The sequence below is a fragment of the Ranitomeya imitator genome, chromosome 2, assembly GCF_032444005.1.
Source record: "Ranitomeya imitator isolate aRanImi1 chromosome 2, aRanImi1.pri, whole genome shotgun sequence".
Taxonomy (NCBI): domain Eukaryota; kingdom Metazoa; phylum Chordata; class Amphibia; order Anura; family Dendrobatidae; genus Ranitomeya; species Ranitomeya imitator.
Genome location: NC_091283.1, coordinates 104,013,442 through 104,034,131, shown reverse-complemented (window position 1 = coordinate 104,034,131; position 20,690 = coordinate 104,013,442). Strand labels below are relative to the sequence as shown.

At 47.0% G+C, this 20,690-nt stretch overlaps 1 protein-coding gene across 1 annotated transcript in view; it reads right to left on the bottom strand.

Annotated features, from left to right (window-relative positions):
• Nucleotides 1-6,262: 6,262 nt before the first annotated feature.
• Nucleotides 6,263-20,690, bottom strand: part of UBE2A (ubiquitin conjugating enzyme E2 A) — a 17,977-nt gene continuing 3,549 nt past the window's right edge. The window contains exons 3-6 of the mRNA XM_069747096.1: nucleotides 15,544-15,569; nucleotides 9,140-9,229; nucleotides 7,621-7,709; nucleotides 6,263-7,544 (exon numbers count right to left, since the gene is read on the bottom strand). Coding sequence (XP_069603197.1) covers nucleotides 7,416-7,544; nucleotides 7,621-7,709; nucleotides 9,140-9,229; nucleotides 15,544-15,569 — 334 coding nt within the window. The 3' untranslated portion in view covers nucleotides 6,263-7,415. The remainder of the gene's footprint in view (nucleotides 7,545-7,620; nucleotides 7,710-9,139; nucleotides 9,230-15,543; nucleotides 15,570-20,690) is intronic.

Below are 20,690 nucleotides of genomic sequence, written 5' to 3'. Positions count from 1 at the left end.
ATTGCAACCCAGGAATGGCCAAAGCATCGGTATCCACAACAAGAGGATCGCGGACCTGGAAACAAACGGAACCTTCCTAAGCAGTCAGGACGCCAGGAGATCCACGTCTGGAGTTCCCCATCAAAGGCAAATTTGAAGGAAGACCTCCTGAAGCAGGAACCATTCTGCCGCAAGGCCCTCACGGCAGAGAAAAACACTGCGGCCTAGTTGTCCACGCCGGGGATATGCACTGCGGATAGTGCCAAAACCGTCGCCTCTGCCCAGAGGAGGATCTTGGGTACCTCCACAATTGCCAAGAGACTCTTGATTCCCTCCCTGGTGATTGACATATGCCACAGCCGAGACATTGGACGTCTGGATTCTGACTGGCAGACGTCTGAGAAGCCTTTCCCAGTGATTGAGACAGAAGAATGGTCCCTAGCTCAAGGGTGTCGATCGGCAGAGGACTCTTGCTTCAACCAACGCCCCCTTCACTGATGGATGGCGAGAAACCGCACCCCAGCCAGGAAGGCTGGTGACCGTCGTCACCACCTGCCAAGGGAGGCCCGGACCTGGGGAATGAGAGGGGATGACAGCCACCAGTTGATAGGTATTAGAATCTGACAGAAAGCCGGATCGGAGGATCCAGAGACAGCACAGACGTGTCCCACCGAGAAAGGATGGCCTGCTGAAGTGGTCTCTAGTGGAACAGCGCAAAAGGGAATGCTTCTGATGCTGTCACCATGCGTCACAGGACCTTCATTGCTGAATGGAAGGAAGGCAGCCGAGGGCCTTGTAGAGAGCGAACTCCATATAGAGAATTGCCCGCTTCTCCTCGAGAAGAAAAACCTCCGACTGACGGGTGTCGAACAGCATGCCTAAGAGGATAAGACGCTGACTCGGAACAAGACAAGACTTTGTTCTGTTGGGCAGCCACCAGAAACGGGACAGGGAATCGAGGACAATGGTCAGACTCTCCTGTGCCTGAGAGAGGGGCAGAGCCTTGATGATGACTTTGAGGTATGGAATGAGCACTAGGCCCCTGATCCACAAAATGGCCATAAATGATCTTTATGAAGACACTGGGAGCAGTCGCAAGACCGAGTGGCAGGGCGACAAACTGGAAATGACTCTTCTGCACCGCGAAACACAGGAAACTCAGGTGTGCTGGCAAAATCAGAACATGGAGCTAGGCATCTTGGATATCCATGGAGCACAGGAATTCCTGTGGATCCATGGAAGCCAGAACTGAACAGAGGAACTTCATCCTGAAATGCCGCAGGCGGAACCTTCTGTTCACTAACTTCAGAGCCAGGATGGGTCGAACTGCGCCGCACTTCTTCGGCACTACAAGCAGGTTTGAATAGAAACCTGTGAAGCATTCCTGCTGTGGGACGGAAACGTTAACCTCCGAACAAAGAAGGAAGGTAATGGACGCAAAGAAACCTGGGATCAGAGGAGGATTTTTTAAAGGGTGGGATTCGAAGAAGCGATTCCGGGGCTGCGAAGCAAACCCTATCTTGTATCCAGAGGATTCCACCTCCCTGATCTAAGCGTCCTCCACCGAGGCCAGCCAAACATCTCTGAAAAAAAAAAAAAACAGGAGACGCCCGCCCCTACTGGAAGAAACGCTGGGCCCTTAGCACGAGTTATGCCAAGGAAGATCTGCCATGTCTAGACCTGGTGGACCAACCATGGGAGTTGCGGGAACGCCGGGAAGGGGTAGGCTTGAAGGAAGCATTTTCTCTAGCCAGACGAGACCGCGGTCTGTGTTAGCTAGAGGAATCTTCCGCCGCCGGGAAACAGCAAAAGGACAAAAGGGAGCTGAACTGCCATTTCAGGGGAGGCCGGCGGGGCATGGAGGGAACTCGTGCCTCTCGTGGCGTCCTTAATAGTTTGTTCCAGCATATAGCCAAAGAGATGGGCCCTTTGGAAGGGGAGGATGGTAAGGGACTTCTCGAAGACAAGTCCGCCCGCCGTGTGTAGAGCCAAATATTCCGCCGGATGGCCACCATATTGCTGAACGCGTGAGCTGCACAAGCCGCGCATCTAGGGAGGCAGATACCAAATATTTCCCTGCATAGGAAATCTGGTCCGTCAGGTCGGCTAGCTCCCCCGGAGAAGCTCCAGCTGGGGTGCTCTTACAAGGCTGTTTGGTCCATCTAGCTATGGTCCTTGAGACCCAGGTAGAGGCAGAGGCCAGGGACAATGCAGGAGCAGCCACTTCAAAGGCTGATTTATCCAGCGATTCTATAATTGTATCCTTGGAACCCATGAGGGATGCTGCATTGGAAAGTGGAGGGGCCAAGTTGGTAGACAGTCTGGGAACTGACGAGTTCAGAATTGCCCACTTCCTGCCGAGGAATCAGTCCAGATAGCGATGAGCCCAGGGGAGAAGGAATATAGGATGCCGAGACGCTTCCCTGTCTAAAAGCATCTGGTATGGTTCGCCTTTCCCCTGGCAAGTACCACCACAAATTCAGTGAGTGGGGCAAAGTCCTCGGAAGATGGTTTTGACCGTCTAAACGAAACCGCCTATTCTGCGGGTTCCGTAGAGGTATCCATGATGCTTAAGGTCTGGTTGATCGCAACAATAAGGTTATGTACCTGTAGTGAAATCAAGTCAAATTTCCTCTGCAAACATGACCGAGGACGCCCATCTCTCTCGGGAGAGGAGGATCTGGAAGAGGGATCTCACCGTTCCAGACCGGAGGGCAAGATGGAGCGGGAAAGAAAGGTGTCGTACGTCCATGGAGCTGATGGTGGACATCCTCGTCTCCTCCAACCGACAGGCTCTGGTGGGCGAGTGGGTGGTGGATGGAGCTAGGACCAAACTTCTAAGCACGCTTGTGTTCTAGGATCATGGTCCTGCTGTCGGATCGATGAGGATACAGGGTGGCAGTACACACCGTACTCATAGTCCATAATGTGGGATTATAGGTGTGACTGTTCACCCTGTATCCCTCCGAAAAAAGGAACTTAGAATTTCGCTCCTGTCTGGATCTCTTGTGGCCAGAGTTGAAAAGGCCGTGGGCAGCACGGTGGCGCAGTGGAGTCCTGGGTTCAAGCCCCACTAAGGACAACATCTGCAAAGAGTTTGTATGTTCTCTCCGTGTTTGCGTGGTTTTCCTCCGGGTACTCTGGTTTCCTCCCACATTCCAAAGACATACTGATAGGGAATTTAGATTGTGAGCCCCAACGGGGACAGCGATGATAATGTGTGTAAACTGTAAAGCGCTGCGGAATATGTTAGCGCTATATAAAAATAAAGATTATTATTATAAAAGGCCGGACGGAGAATTCTGTGACCCACTGGCAACTGCGGTCAAGCACGGACACCTGGGTCATGACATCCTGGTGAGGTCCGCCCCAGACTGAGACAGAAGGAAAGCCCACCCAGGGATAGGGGTCTCTGTCTCACCCGGGGTAGGGACTCCTGGACGGTGGGTAGTGGAGTTGCTGCAGCTGACAAGCGGAAGCAGGAGGACGGAAACACTCTCCGTTTTAGGATTAGGCCTAGGAGCAGACCCACTAAATTATGCCCGAAGGTTAGGGGAACAGGAAAGGGGAGTAATGGACTGCATAGCAGAGCTACTCACAGCAGAAGTAGAGTCCTGTAGACTGCTCCCGGCTGTAGCTGCGACCGGCATCATAGCATAGGTCCAGGGCACCAGCAGGGAGATGGTGACCTAAGGAGAATGCAGGGGACCCAGCCAGAGAAAGCGTGCGCTGGGGAAAAGGACCCGCTCTCAGAGGGAAGCGGGTTAGCCACCGGGTCCGGATGCGCAAGATGGTGGCGATCCCAGGGTGACTGGGAAGGATGATAGTTGGCGGAGCTAACGCCCTGCGCAGGAAGAGGTAGAGTGATGGGCGGGAATAAAGCCCACCAAATGGAAATGGGCGGAGTCGCGGCGCCAGAAGTTAGCCGGGGCCTAAATTAGAGGCCGGAGAGGGCCGCTGTGCTGAAGAACGAGCGGTGCAGCCGGTGGAAAGGGGAACAGGGCGACTGCCGCCAAGGTCGCCGCGCCGGATGACAGAGGAATGTGTGCGCCGGAGGAAGTAGGCAGCGGGGCTGCCTGTAGAGACCGCAGCGCCGGAGTGAGGAGGCAGAGCAGCCGTCCCCAGAATAAAAGGCAGCGCGGCTGAAAAGGGCGCCGCGGGAAAGATAGGGCGGCCCCCCCAGAACAAGGAGGGGAAGCTAACTGGGACGGGTGGGGGAAATACTCACCTCAAAACTCCCACGCCGTCCGTTACTAACCTTAAACCGAGAAAGGTGTCAGACGTCCATGGAGCTGATGGTGGACGTCCTCATCTCCTCCAACCGACAGGCTCTGGTGGGTGGGGGGACGGAGCTAGGACCGAACTTCTAAGCACGCTTGTGTGCTAGGATCATGGTCCTGCTGTCGGATCTATGAGGATACAGGGTGGCAGTACACGCCGTACTCATAGTCCGTATTGTGGGACTACACGTGTGTCTGTTTACCCTGTATCCCTCTGGAAAACCTGAAAGAAAACGACGCACAGAGGTAGATAAGGGTCTAATGAAAGACCCGTGTCCACCTCCTACTGACACTAAGCTAAACTGAATATCCTACTTCCTGTCGGTAGGGTGTATACTGTAGGAGGAGCTAACTTTTATTTGCATAGTGGCAGCAGCATACACCCATGGTTCCTGTGTCCCCCAATGAGGCGATAGAGAAACTTTTCTCTTTATCCCTTCTTGTGGTTCATGATTACTCCATTTATCTCCTTTTTACATGGATCTCCAGTACATGTGAAAACAGTCACCACGTGTACCTGACACACTGACATCTGAAAGTACCCTAGTCTACCTGCAAAGGGACGAACCCTAAATTCTCAATTAAATCATTTCTGCCTTTGTACATGTTCCATAAAAAAGATTAAAAAAATGTATGTTTAAATGCAATATTGTAATATGTTTTGGGAATAAAGGCGTGCTTTCAACTTCCAGAACCCAATTCATAATTTGCAGGGTTTTTTTTTGTTATTTTGGTATTTGATGTTGTTATAGTTCTTTCAAGCACCACTCCAGTATGTATATATTTTTTTTTTAGTTTTACTGCAGTAGTGTTTCAAATCTAAGTCCTCTTCCCCGAGTCTTATACTCACCTCCCGGTGTCTTCATCTGTTATCACCGCTGCTCCCGACAGTCTTCGGCAGCTTGCGATCTGCTGGCTGCTCCAGTGTTTCATGGAGCGAGCCGGTGGTCACAATTCGTCTGAAAGGGGCTCATTCTGGCTCTCAAACTTGCATTGATTGAGAGCTTATGACTTCCGGCCAGTCAGCAGTTGCAGTCACAAGATGGCGCTGTGGGACTGAAGCAGCACAGAAAAAAGGTGAAGATGACAGAGGGCAAGTATAAGAGTAGGGACAGGGGGACCTTAGGTTTAAAGCACCCCTCAAGCAATGAAAAAATAAACCTGCTGGAATGGTGCATTAAAATCGCAAACATGGTTCATAAGTTTTACACAAAGCCATAAAAACTTCATTTTTTTTCTGCACAAAAAGTCATGTTTTACCAGTATTGAAAAATTTGTGCGAGAAAAAAATAAAAATAAATCAGGTTTCAGTGAAAATTGAAAGGAAAAAAAAAAAAAAAAAAAGTACCAAAACTGGAAAAAGGCAAAAAAGGAAATTAATCAGATCTTTAGTGTTTTTAGATTTTCCACTTTAGGCCTTTGCCTAACAGACGTGTGTGTGATCTTTCATACTGCAATAATAAATGGTATTTTACATTATAGTAGTACAAAGTGCAGGTGATGGTGACAGTTGCCTGCTGGACATAAGCCTCAATGATTTTCAGGTGGTGGGTGGTTGGAGTTAATAGGCCTCACTCATGTCTGTTTTTCAATGTAGTCTATGGGGCCGTTTACATGACGTGGGCAGTGCCAGCAAAAAAAAAAAAAAAGTAGATCCCACATGGAGACATGTCCATTTTTGATCCAAAACAGGACCCTGATGCCATCCTAGTGCTGTCTGTTTTTCCCAGTGAAGACTGACACAGGTAAGACCGTGCAATTTGGATGCTTTGAAAAGATGGCAGCAGCCTGTGGGCATTCTAGAATGGACCAGCTGCCATCCCAAAAACTCTGGAAATTGGGTGTACATGTTGACAACACCTAACAGTTCCAAAAAACAGACAAAACCAAGCACTACACTATTAAATAGTGCAGACTACCCTCCTGTCAGTATTTTGTTTCATAGATGTGCTAAAAGTGGAGAAAAGCTGCCCAAAATTCTGATGTTACATAGGAAACACAGGTAGGTTACATTTTGTTTTATTTACAAGTTTAGGATGTACAGTTTTACATGGGTTACTTGTGTAAAGTGAAAAATAAATTGCTCCTTCAGTAGAACTAAACAAAAGGTATATTAACTACGATTAGAAAACAAAGTGCCCGATTCACGTAATCTATAAGCGGTCATCCAACTCCTAGCTATCTGAGAATCTGCTCAATGTGGCTCTGCTGGTTGTAGGGCAGCTACATAATGGACGACCTTTAGGGTCCTCTCAGTGTCACCAAGACTTCTTGCAGACGACGTCTGGTGGTCTTATGCACATTTCCTCTTAGTGATATAAGGCAAGCACAGACAAGAATAACACAGACAAAAATAAAGGAGTTGTCCAGAGTCCTCTTATTTTTCAGGGTCTCTGAAAAGTCAGAGCTGCCACGTAACTGGTTACGATGGTCAACACCTCCACCTTTCCCCTCTTGAACTAGTTTGATAAATCTCCTCCCAAGCTGTACAAAGCAAGTTCATGTATGACTATGGTAATCCTTTACTGCCCGTATGCCGCAGCGCTACCTGAAAACAACCCCCCACACGGCAGTACAAAACAGTGGAAGTTTTTGCCGAGGTGGAGAAAATAAAAACATTTTTAAACCAATTTTTGTTTTTTTGTCTCCCCCTAAGACAAAGTGAGGATGAAACAAAGGAGCAACACTGAATTAAATTAAGAACAATGTTTTACCCAACCTGCAAATCCTGAATGTCGAGAAGGTCATTAAAATATAAAGCCTGCTAAAACCAAAAGTAAAAAAAAAAAAAAAAAAAAATCCACATGAGCAGTGTTACAAGCCCAATGTCTTTGTCTGGCGTCAGACCTGTCAGTCTATTCAGCAGAGACACAGATGGCGGCGGCTCTCGTATAACAGTAAATGACTGGATCACAGAAGAGTCACCTTTTTGCAAGTAACCCACGTATGGTACATTTGTTTTCAACACGAGTGCTCTCAGGTGTCCGAGGGGGAGGGAGAAAAGCGTCAGCTGGGGCTAAGGAAGTCAGTGACAGCACAACAGCCACTTTGCAGTTGATGTAAATGTAAAGATTCTAGCAAGAGGAAGATCACTCAAACACTTCTTATATATAGATGTTTCCTCTCGATCAGAGTGTTCATACATAAGGGCCAGTGTCAACAGTCACGCCAGCTCTGTTCCACTATTGCGGAAACCCTTTTTTCATATTCGCGCTTGTTTTCTTGGTACAGTTGAGCTGCCTGGCTGTTTGCAGGACTGTTTGGGTTTGGTTCGTCCAGCAGAGACTACAAAGAACAAAGAAGAGTGTTACAGTGATGCTACTATACAAAGTGCTAGACAGTCTACAGAAACTGCACCTACCTGTATAGAGGTTAAAATTGAAGAGACATCATATGTTGGACTCCAACGATTCTGAAGAATGTCCAGACATATACTGCCATCAGCATATACTGAGGGGAAAGCAGAAGGACACATGTAAGAAACAGGTAAATTCAGGTTTGATAATGACAGTGCCTGTAACTGTCAGTCAAGATGGACAAGCGCTAAAGGGATTGTCCAGGGCTTTTTTTTTTGTTTAAATTATACACTATGGGCCTAAAAACCAACAGAGGGAACTACCTGCCTGTTCTGAGCACTGACTGAGTGGTCCCAGATGGCTCCTGCTGGCGATTTAGCTGCTCCAGGTATACAGGGCAGCTGGACTGAGGGGCGCGACAGCTGGCATCTGCTGATTGACAGCTGGCTTCCCACAGTTATGCAGCAAAGAGCTGGCAGTCCCACCCCATCAACAGAGCAGAGTGATGAGAAGATGCTATGTGACATCAGCAGAATCGCAGACAGGAACAGTCTGTGACCGATCTGTGCCATCAGAGATCGGCACTAGCCATGTAGTTAGCAACTACGTGCCTGTTCGTTCTTAGGCACATAGTAAAAATAAATAATGAAATAGTCAAGGAAAATTAAAAAAAAAAAAAAAAAATATGAGTTGAATTAAATTTGGCCAGTTTGTTTGGCCTGCCAAAACAGACAGTCTCAGGATCTTGGAGATGGGAATGGCCAAATTGCATCCCAGTAATATGTAGTGGGACTAATAAAATCATTAATAATAATAATAATAAGTGAATGCCTCCAATTAGGAAATCAGAAGAACTATACTACATTTGTCGCATACCCCATGTACAAGGCATGGCAATAGCTTAGGTATCCATGGTTGCAACCACTAATTCACTATGAATCAGAAGAACTACACTACATTTTTAATTGGAGGTATTTGCTAATATAATTAATACCCCTACTAAATATTGGAATAGGATCTTTGAGATGGAAATGCCTATTTAATTGCCCACCCCTGCTATTGACAGATGAATGACTAAAAGGTATGTGCAGACATTCAGTATTAGGCAGCTCTTGACGCAGCACATGTCCGCTCTGTCCAAAGTGCTGCCAGCTATTGAACGCAGGCGATTCCACAGGTGTTCATCGAACAGTGTGGAATCACTGCATCCAATACATTGTACGGGTGACATTTATCTTGTGGAGACTGAGCGTCACCGCAAAATAGACATGCTGCGGTCTGGAAAGACGTGCCGCATGCCCATGTCTGCAAGTGAGCCGCGGCACCGATGCACGCATAGTGAGCATGGGATTTCTTGAAATCCCCTCCACTATGCTGTAACATCTGACCGCTGTGGATGAATGCAGCGTCCAAACCGCAGCGTTTACTGACTGTGGGAACACACCCCAAGTCATGCAGGTTACAGTACACTACATCAGTCAAGGTCACATTTTCCTTCCATTCCATGCACTTGGGTAGAAAGGAAACCAAAATGGAGAAGGGGAGTTCAGGAGAAAAAAAAAAAAAAACAGCGGTGGCACTTACCATTTGGATGAAACATTTTTGATACAAATCGCACTGTGGGTGGTTTATTGGGATATTCTTCTGTAAATTCTATCGTAAGTTTAAAGGTTCCTAAAAAGGAACAGATATAGAAAAGAGATCAGCATTACACAACATATACACACACAATATATGCATGATCAGTATTGGACAAATCCTGTTGTGTCAGGAATAACCTCCCAGAAGTCAATTCTTGGGAGATCTAGAAATGTAGAAGTTTCTAAAGCAGTTTAGAGGGGCCGTGTACTCATCTGGCTTGCTTGGTTCGGGCACAGCTACACGACTGACCATATTACAGCCAACATGGCCGTATAAACACACCATAGTAATTACCAACGTAATTGACACCAAATTGGGGGAAGATATCTGCTGTGATTAGAGTGGAGTCTACGTTACACCATACAGTAGAGAAAAGCATTATTCCAAGTTCTTGAACACTTTGCCATTATTGTATTCCAGACGCTACAAAACTGGAAGAAAAACCATGAAAAGATTTCCTGAAGCCACTGCCATCAGCAGAATACAGGCTGCCACAAATACCCTTCTGGTCTCAGGAAACAACGGGGTCCTAGATTTTAGCATACAAGGTCTGGAAAGAATTTCTATGGTAGTAAATGCTGTGATGACTGCCCAACTAAAAAGTGACTAGAACTCCGGTCTGCCCAAAAAACACCTGGAAAGCCGATAGAATAATAAAAGGAAAGACCTGATGAAGAAGGACACGGCATGTCTGTATATTTATCCAGTGTAAATACGCTGTACTGACACGGATGCCGTTTTCACCCCCTAGTGCAGGGGTCTCAAACTTGGCTGGGTTTATGGGCCGCACACGGAAAAACATTTAGTTTCGGGGGCCGCATTATTTGCATGACAAAATGACATTTTTAGTGATACCATATTTTTCTCTATACACCTTTTGAACTGGTCCCCACCTTGTAGTAATGTGCCCCATGCTGGTCCCCACCTTGTAGTAATGTGCCCCATGCTGGTCCCCACCTTGTAGTAATGTGCCCCATGCTGGTCCTCACCTTGTAGTAACGTCCCCATCCTGGTCCTATTCTTGTAATTATGTCCCCATCCACGTACCCATATTGCAGACATGTGCCCCATCCAGGCTCCCCCCCATATTGCAGACAGGTCCCCCTATATATTACAGACAGGATCCCCATCCAGGTCCCCCCATATATTAGAGACAGCCCGCCCCCCCCCCCCCCCCATTTTCACAGACATAACAGAAGAAAAAAAAAAAAAAAAAAAAAGACTCTTCTCAGCTGTCCTCCGTTCCCTCTGCGTCCTTTCTGCTCCTGTGGCCCGCAGGCACAGACCCCTTGATGATCGAAACTCGCTTCAGTAGCCGCCGACATCCGCGCTGTAGTGCAGTGTGACATCTGCGTCCCGGCGCAGCGGCGTATGACGTCACTGCCAAGCGCAGATGTCAGCTGCTGGCCTCTGATAGGCTGCGACTGACACTAGTATTGCTGTGCAGAGAGCCGGTCTCTGCGCGGCAATACACTGCACTACAGCGCGGATGTCGGCGGCTGCTGGAGCGAGCGCGATCGTTAAGGGCCCTATGCGCCTGCAGGCTGCATGAAGGAGCCGGAGGGGCCGCGTGTTTGAGACCCCTGCCCTAGTGCATCCATAAGATGCTACAACCAATTGTTTGGCCAATGGCCACCTCAGCCGACTCTCCCATACACTGGAGAGCTCCGGTGTTTATGAGAAAGCTGCTGACTGATGTCGGGTGGCGGCTTACCTCCAGCAGAACAATGCCATCGGCAATCTGTAATCGGACATTCATTATAGACATCTCTCCCGACCGGTGCCCCCATACACATTACACAGTCTGCTGTCCCCGGCTATAGCCGCAGGTTTAACCGACAGTCTAATGTGTGTGGGGGCCTTTAGACTAAAAATATGTTTGGGTACGATACCCTAAGGCTTCTTTTACACTTGCCATGTTTTTGCAGCCCCAATACATTTCTATGGGGCCGCAAAAATTCGTCGGAGCGCCATACGGCCGTGAAAAAAAAAAAAAAAATCAAGCCTGCTTGATATTTTTCGCAGCTTAAGGACACAGCCCCCATTGAAAAATCAATGGGGCCACAAAAACAACGGAAGCTTGTTTTTGCAGTGAACCGTAAAGACTATTTGCGGAACGCTTTTTTTTTTTTTTTTTTTTTTTTTTTTATAGTTTTTCTCCTAGTATTTGAAATCAGAACAACAGCGATCCACAAGATTTTTGTGGCAGACCGTGAAAATTATGGCAATACGGCCCGCAAAAATCATGGCAAGTGTAAAAGAAGCCTTAGAGAAACCAAGAATAGACTGAAAGTACAAATGTCACAAGTTGTGTTTGTTAATGCCACACATTGGCACAAAATAAAGTCACAAAGAGGATCTGTCCTCTCTCCAGACAGGTCAGTTTTACTAAAATACTTGTGTTCCCCATAATGAAACCATTCGGGAGCAGCTTTTCCTATAATTCTACGTTGTATTTCCACAAGAAAGCTCTGGATAAACGGACAACTTGGGAGATAATATTCCCCTTGGCTAATGGATGTGTCCCTCAAATGTCCACCACCATCAGCACTGACTGTACAGCTCCAGTCTGTAGGAACACCTTCAGCTAGTGGCACCCATACCATTTAGTTTACCGTTGTCTATAATTACACAGCACAGAACTGTCTGTACATGTTGCTGGATCAGTTCTTCTAAATGTCAAAATGAGTGTCCAGCACGGTGCAGTGAGCCATGTGTGGTGTCCACGGGGTAGGTGACTATTTACTGCAGAGAATACACCCTCTAGGACACAGTCATCCATGATTACCATGCTCAGGACGCCAACACCGGAGCCTCCTGTATGACCACTAGCGCCCGCTCACCGATGTTTTCACATGCTGTGAACCAATAAAACTTACACCTAATTGATCACATGGAGAAGTTAAAACATTTTTTGTGCACCCATTCCCTTTCTAATTTGTGACTTGTAACATCGCTGACAGAGGTTGCGGCTGACATTGATGGTGTGCACTATGACCAACAGCGTATGGGGCCTTTCTGAATTTACACTGATGTTATGCACTAAGGCTACGTTCACATTTGCGGTGCGTCGGGCGCAACCGCGGCGACGCATGCACCATGCGCCCCTATATTTAACATGGGGGGCACATGGACATGCGTTTTGGGACGCATGCGTTTTTCGGGCGCAAGCGTCAGGGCGCAGAGGACGCTGCTTGTTGCATTTTTTTGCGCTATAAAAATGAACGCATGCGTCACAACGCGTTTTGCATGCGTTTTTGCGTGCGTTGTGTCGCCGACGCAGCACACAACGCAAATGTGAATGTAGCCTAAGACCAACTGCGTATGGGGCCTTTCTGAATTTGGTGTTCAAATTATTTAGCTGAAAAACAAAGGTTGCACCATTATTTACCAAGAATGTTTACTCTAGAACATTGAAAATGCATTACTGCCATAGAAAATAGGGAAAAAAAGCCCTATATAATGTACACATGAAATATTTATCTGCAAAAATTGCCATGAAAACAGGAAGGTACTTCGCGCATAAAAAGTATATGTGAGCCCAATTGCCACGTCATTTTAAGTAGTTATCTGGTCCACTCCTGACCCATAAATTGTAGGCTTTTTTTTTTACCAGGAGTGGTGACAAAATAGGATGCCTTGACGTGGCAATTGGGCTCACATATTGGCCAATTTATGCGTGAAGTACCTTCCTTTTTTCATAGCAATTTTTGCAGATATGTGTACATTGTATAGCCCTCTTTTCCTATTTTCTATGGCAGTAATGCATTTTCAATGTTCTAGAGCAGAGGGGTCAAACTGCAATCCTCGAGGGCTGCAAACAGGTCATGTTTTCAGGATTTCCTTGTACTGCACAGGTGATAATCACCTACACACATAATGATTCCAGCACCTTGTGCAAAGCTAAGGAAATCTTGAAAACACGCATGGTTTGCGGCCCTCGAGGAATGCAGTTTGACACCCCTGTTCTAGAGTAATCATTCTTGGTAAATAATAGTGCAAACTTTATTGTTTTTCAACTTATAAGTTTTTTTGGTTGGCGCCTGTTCACACTAGCTTGGATGTGCTGGTCTTGTTCTCTATTCAAATCATCACCAAAGCATCACCTATTGTAAACAGAAGCATAGAATTAAGCACACTGCTATTTACTGTGCATAGGGTGCAGCCAATACACGCAGTCGAATATCCGCCGACCACAATGGCAAATTACCTCACCGCTGTGTCACAATTGGGTGAACATTGGTCCGCCAAGTGGATGGATTCTCTGCTGATAGCACTGTTCAGCTCTACCCACAAACAAATGGTATTACAAGTGGTACTGAATAGCTTAAAAGGGGGGTTATCCAGGACCAACATATTGAAAACCTATCCTCAAAGTCATCAATATCAGATCAGTGAGGGTCCGACGCCCCCACTAATCAGCTTCCGTGGCAGCCAGAACAGCACAGCTCTGTACAGTGGCCCCTCCTGAGGTGCAGAACACCAACACCGCCACCACACATTGTACATCTGGCCCATACAAGAGCTGATAACAGCTGGTTAGTGGGGATGTCGGGTGTCTGACTCCCAATGATCTGATATAGAGAGCCCAGAGATGTGTCATTAACAGGTCGGCCCTGGAGAACACCTGTAAGGACTTTAAACATGGTAGCCTGGTTTGCCATAAGTCACCCTTGCAAGATTGCTCTCACTAAGTGTATTGGGGGGGGGGGGGGGGACACTCGCTTGGCACGGGATTGACGTAGTCAGGCACGATTGTTGAACACAAAACAGTCCATACGGTTTATTAAAGGGTCATAAACCGGGTTATGCACAGTTCACATTTCATAACACAACAGGCACCAACTTGCAGCTTTATCTTGTACATTTCAAACACGGCTTTGTCTCACGGACACTAAGCATGCTGGGCCTCACTTTGCCCAGTTACCATGGGTGTCCGTATGCCGTACACTTCACCAATGTCCATGGAGCACAACAAGCACCAACATACAACATTACGGTTTGCAGCAACTAAACACGCTGGTCCTCTCCTGACCAGTTGCCGTGGGTTACCACACAGTTCATATCACAAGTACCAACAGTTTGTACAGGTACCTGACGGGAGCTCCTGCTCCACCTGCTGACTCCTTGTCAGTCCTCTGGGAAAGCTGCCTCACGGAAATCGCCAACTTGCCTTTGCGGCATATCTTAGTCAGTTCAGACCCACCGAAGGACGGTAGCTTCCCCAACAGTTCCACTGTGCGCTTTTCAGGGATCCGGTCCTACTCCCAGGACCTCCCAACACACAAGCATGTGACCTGTCCAGGACCTTCCACTGGAACCACACAGGAACCATGTGACCCACACCCTGGTCACATTATATATCCTTAGCCACTCCCCTGGGTGGAAGTGTGGATGTGTGGCTAGTTTGTTCCGCCCATCTCACACAACTAGCCTAGTAAGTCTCCCTTACAACTACACCATACATATACACTCTTGAGGGACTACAGGTCCCAGAACAACATTGCATCAGACTTACCACGCAGACTCCCTCTCTGCGACACATATCGGCCATTCACCACAATGTCGGACTGTCACATAATCACATCCATGCATGCAACTGCCATGCACTCTCAGCCCCAATACGCCTCCGTGCGTATACTGGGGAGACCATGCAGCGCCCCCTACCTGTTACAGGGGTCACTGCATCACACCCTCTATGACATGTGATAGTCTCCCGCCAAGTTAGTTATCAGATGAGAGACTTGCTGTTCAGATGGGAGCATTCTGTTGTACATTAGTCTGGGGAGTTAGGATGGGAAAGCGCTTTTCCTAGTCCAGCAAGGCTGCCGTTCTGTGCACAGACCAGGGTTTACAGGAGACATGGTGCTGTCCATGATCTCAGCCATTCCTGCTGGCTGCAATGAAGAGTTACCATACAGCAGAGTGGAAACATGACTGTGCAGTCACAATGTTCACATATGACAGCAATGTAGGTGGTAAACTCCTCAGGGGTAAGTTCACAGAGGGCCTGCGGACTTACAAGACTGATAAGAGTTTACCAAAGCTCAACCACAAGCTATGAAAGATCATTAGATTTCACTGTGAAAAGTCTGTGACGAGTGGATTAATGCAGCCTGTCCTGTGTGCCCGCACTGCACACCAAGCACCGGAGCACATGGGATTGGACCACAAATATTCCTAATTATGGGAACTCTGGGCTGCTGAAGCCAGACTCTGCTTTTCGAGTAATTATGTGGGACATATTTCATGCAGTGGGGGAGATTTTTCACTTTTGTAAAAGCCATTTATCAAAAATACTGCAAGGTATAAGGAAAGATCAACTAATGGAAATTATAATAGCGTACCGTCTTCAAATGGCGTTCCCTCTGGCCTGTGGAAGAATAAAAGAGAAGTGATCAGTAATTATAAATGCAATCTCTTCTGAAATCGTGCTATGTACATGGCGAGGGATTTCGGTTAGAAAAAAAAAAAATAATTATACATATATACACACACCAATCAGCTGGCAGTGTTGGCAAGCGCCGCCCGGAGGTACCCACTTGCTGCAGTGCTCTGTGTACTCAGTGGTCACCACAGGGCGCACACACACACACACCTATTGATCTGAATAGGACGCAGATGTGTAGTAGCCCGCGGCAGCCACTACAAGTAGACGGAGCAGCTGGGCAAGTGGGTACTTCTGGCTGGCGCACACCACCGGTAACCGCTGATCGGCAGAGGAGCCGGGTGTCAGACCCCAGCCGATCAGACATAGACGACCTGTACTAAGGATAGGCCATCAATGTAAAAATAGTGGACAACCTAAAAGGTTTCAGCATAAAGAGGAAACTATAGTGCTGTAAGAGGGAACAGCCCTAGTGAAATGAATACCCATTTACAGGCATTTAGGAAACAGATGAATTGTGGAAATCCACCAGTTCAGATTTCCGGCAAAAATGAACAAAACAACAAAATCTAGTGTATTACAATAGCCGCAAAGTAGATGAAAGTTTAATAAATCTCATCCCAGTGCTGCAAAAAAAAAAAAAAAAAAAGTGATGTAAAGGGTTGACTTGTGCTGCACATTGTAGATCTACAGCCCGTCGTTCTTTATGGATTTTCACTATAGATTTCCTTCTTTGTACTGCACAGCGAGTAGTCCGCTGTAAATTCACAACAAATGCTACATGTAAGGCCTCATTCACACAGTGTTTTTCACATACACAAGAATAAAGGGTACTGGTGTCCGTGTTTTAGTGCTAGTTTTCACTTGCGAGGAACACGTCCGTGTCTCGCATGTGGAAACGAAGCTCTGGCGCCGGCACTGTGGAGTGGAGCGTGCGGCCGCATAGCAACACATGGAGCCGCACACTCCGCTCCGGAGTGCCGGCACCAGAGCTTCGTTTCCACATGCGAGACACGGACGTGTTCCTCGCAAGTGAAAACAAGCCCTTAGACATGTGCGTCACCAGCGATTTTCACCTATAAATAAAATTACAAAACTTAACCCTATTCTTGCAATATCAATTACTGGATTAGTGATGAGCGAGTATGCTTGTTACTTGGGTTTCTCCAAGTATTTGTTAGTGCTTGGAGATTTAGTTTATGTCGACTGCAGCTGCTAGACAGCTTGAATACATGTGTGGACTGCCTGCTTGTTAAGCAACACCACATGTATTCAAGCTGTCTAGCAGCCGCAAATCAAGCAGCTGCAGTCGACAAACTAAATCTCCAAGCACTGAAATACTCGGACACCAGCCAAGCATGCTCAGAAACCCGAGTAACGAGTACACTCGCTCATCACTAGTACTGGTGCCATCCATGTGTGGTCTGATTTTCATGCACTGGACAAGCCTCTGATGAGACCAGGTAGATTTTGCATTGAATCACCAACAGTGCAAAACTGGATTGTTAGTCTACGTTCACATTTGCGTTGTGCGATGTTGCGTCGAAGACGCAACGCACAACGCAAACAAAAAGCATGCTAAAACACAGCGTTTTCCGACGCATGCGTCCTTTTTTGCCAAAATTTGGACGCAAAAAAAAAAAAAAAAAGCAACTTGCTGCGTTTTCTGCGCTCCACGCTTGCGGCAAAAAAAAAAACCCGCATGCGTCGCAAAACGCAGCACAACGCATGTCCATGCGCCCCACATGTTAAATATAAGGGCGCATGGCGCATGCATCGCCACGGCTGCGCCCGACGCAGCCCGGCAGAATGCAAATGTGAACGTAGCCTTATTGTGTCACTTTCCTCACCTTTCTGCCAGCTGGTCCAGATCTTCAGCTGCGGTGAAGATCTGGAAACTGTCCTTGTTTTACTCAAATACTAGAAAGACTAGAAGTGCAGCTGGCACCGCTCCAGTCATGTAGATGTGTACATAACCAGGTTGTGACACAGATATGGCGTCGGGAAACACACAAAATAGGATCCTCCCAAGTGTTTTTCAAGGAGGTGCACATTTTAAAAAGGGTATTACCATCCCAAACTGCAATAGCACATCAAAGATATACCACCAGTTTATGACTGGTGGTGGGTGGGTAAATCAAATTTCTGAGACCCCCACTGATCCAGTACCATGCGATGGTTGCAATGCCTACCTATTCCAGAACTATATGTAGGGAAAGTGCTCTAAACTCCACATGATACAGTTTTCTCACACAGACCGCTCAGCAGATATGATCAGCCATTCGGACGTAGATTTTCAAAGAAATTACATCAGCCTCATCTGGTCTAAAATCTATGGAATAAAGCATGCTCTTTATGTGTGGTGTTCGGCTTATACACGAGTCATTGTCCCAGTTTACGGCGGGGAGCGGCAAAATAGCGGGTCACAAGAGGCAGGAGCCGGCACCTGCGGCTAAAGCCTGTGCCCGCTGCTAAAGATAAATGAATATTCACTGCACTGGCAATGAATATTCATTTCTCTTACAGCACCCAGTTACAGCCGCCGGGAACATGTGATCGCTCGGCCACAGGAGCTGCTGGCACTGGAATGAGATGCTGCAAGGATGCGCAGGAAAAGTAGGATGTTTTTGTTTTGTTATGCTTTTCTCATGGGGGCCATGCAGACAAGGATGGGGATTGAGGAGCCATGCAGACAAGGATGGGGATTAGGCCGGGTTCACATTAGCGTATCTGTGCGCAGCGTATGCCTTCATACAGATCCGCATCAGTCTTGCGTACCTATATTTAACATTGTGTACGCAGGACATGCATTGGCATCAGTTTACATGCGGATGCATCCGCATGCGTTGTCTTGCAGCGCCCGCCGAAAGCAACATGTTGCATTTTTTGTTGCGTCAAATATGCGCTGGCATGCGCATGAGTTCGTCAAAACGACGCATTACTGTCTATGGGAATGCATTGGGAGGCAAAGATGCATACGCATGTGTTCGATGCGCTTGCATACTTCGGACTGTGCATGTCCAGGAACTGACAGACACGCCCACCGGGAAATATTGAACGCATGCGCATAAACAATGTACACAGGCAAAAATGCATGCACACGCAGTGGTTTTTTTTTGGGGGGGGGTCATACGTAAGCTGATGCGGATAAAAAAAACGCAGCGTAAGCATGCAGATGATATGCTGCACACATATGCTAATGTGAACTTACCCTTAAGGAGCCATACAGACAAGGAAGGGGATTAAGGAACCATACAGACAAGGAAGGGGATTAAGGAGCCATACAGACAAGGAAGGGGATTAAGGAGGCATACAGACAAGGAAGGGGATTAAGGAGCCATGCATACCAAAATAGGGATTAGGGGACAATGCATACCTGGCTTATACTCGAGTCAATACGTTCTCCCAGTTTTTCGAGGCAAAATTAGGTGCATCGGCTTATACGGTAAGTCAGTCAGTTAGGACACGGACCTAGCATTTTTTTTTCCCCCAGACACGCAGAAAACCCTGGCAGACTATGTTGGAGCTCTATAGTGGTTCCAGGCAAATACAGTTTTTCAGGAATTCTGATAATCCCCGACTTAGTGCTTGATGGAGAGTGCAGTGCTAAATGTGATCTTAGCTTGACAACTACTGAACACAGCAGGGCCAAGGGGATAACAGGACGTGCAGTTACAATCAACTATATGTTGAGGATATACTAAGCTATACAGGTTCTAGCACATGCACCATGACAATTGTTAATCTTTGTCCCACCATCTTTTGATACCATGAATACAGGTACATTGTCAGTGTATAATACATTACACACTAAAAGCAGCAATATCTTCTGACGCTATTTATGTCCTCAGGCAGATGGCCTTTATTTTTCATATGCAAAAAAAAAAAAAAAAAGTGTATGAATGTCAGTGTTTTGGACCAAATGTAAGTTTTAACCATCAGTTTTTTGTTTTAATATGAATGAAAAAAAAAAGGCTTCTCCTATCCACCCCAATGTTATCATCTGAATGAGAATGTTCTTCAATGGGGAACCCTTTACAGCAGTGTGTAATACAAGAAGGGTTCATGCTGCCAGGATAATCATCCTCCACATTTCATGTAGTCGTTATCTACATTATCTGCTCGGATGGAGTACACTCGGTTGCCTACAAGAGCTACAAAACAGTTTAATTTGATGTGGAGGATTGGCATGTGCCCAGACATTGCATATTCAATGTCCTCAGAGCTGACAGACACAGTGGACTACTGCAAATAGCAGTCTTCATCACTCCCATAGACTGCGGCAGGGCACAGGCTCAACTGCTACTGCACATCATGATATCATGTATCCATAGGTCATAAATGCAAGTGCCTGCTGTGGGGGGGGGGGGGCGGGGAAGAAAAAAAAAAAAAAAACACTTTTTGTACTTTTCAGACAGTTGTTTTCACAGGCACCGAACTAGTAACAGTGTCACTAGGATTCCTATAGGGGTGAAGTCTCCTACATCACCGTATAGCCTGTCACCCCAAAAATGCCTTTTAGGCTAGGTTCACACTTGCGTTGTGTGAACCCGTTTAACGGACTACGTTACACCGCAGCATAACGTGGTGTAACGTAGTCCGTTAACGCCGCCATTACTGGCAATGGCGAATGCATCGCTAGCGCACGCCCACAATGGGCGTGTGCTAGCGATGTGCTGTCATTGAGTGGCGGACCCGAGACGCGGGCTACAGCGTTTCCGGGTCCGTCACTGCTAGCGCAGATAGAGCTAGCAGATGCTCCATCTGCGTTAGCGCAGTGCCAAAGTCGGCACTTGCGTTAGTGCAGTCCGTTTAACGGATGTGTTGAACGGACTGCACAACGCAAGTGTGAACCTAGCATTAGACTGACTCCCTTTAAATATAGTGAGCAAATACGTTCCCCGAGTAGATAGATAGACAGATAGAAATTTAAACTAAAGACAACCAAATAACGGGGAGGAGTGACCCAAAAGGAGAGTATTTAGGAGGCAAGTAAAGTAGGAAAGCTGCATGGTGCATAATCCGGAAGTTACAGGGGCAGAGTATTCATAACATCGACCCAAAGCTGACAATTTTAGAAAGGGCTCCATTATTAGCTCTACTTTA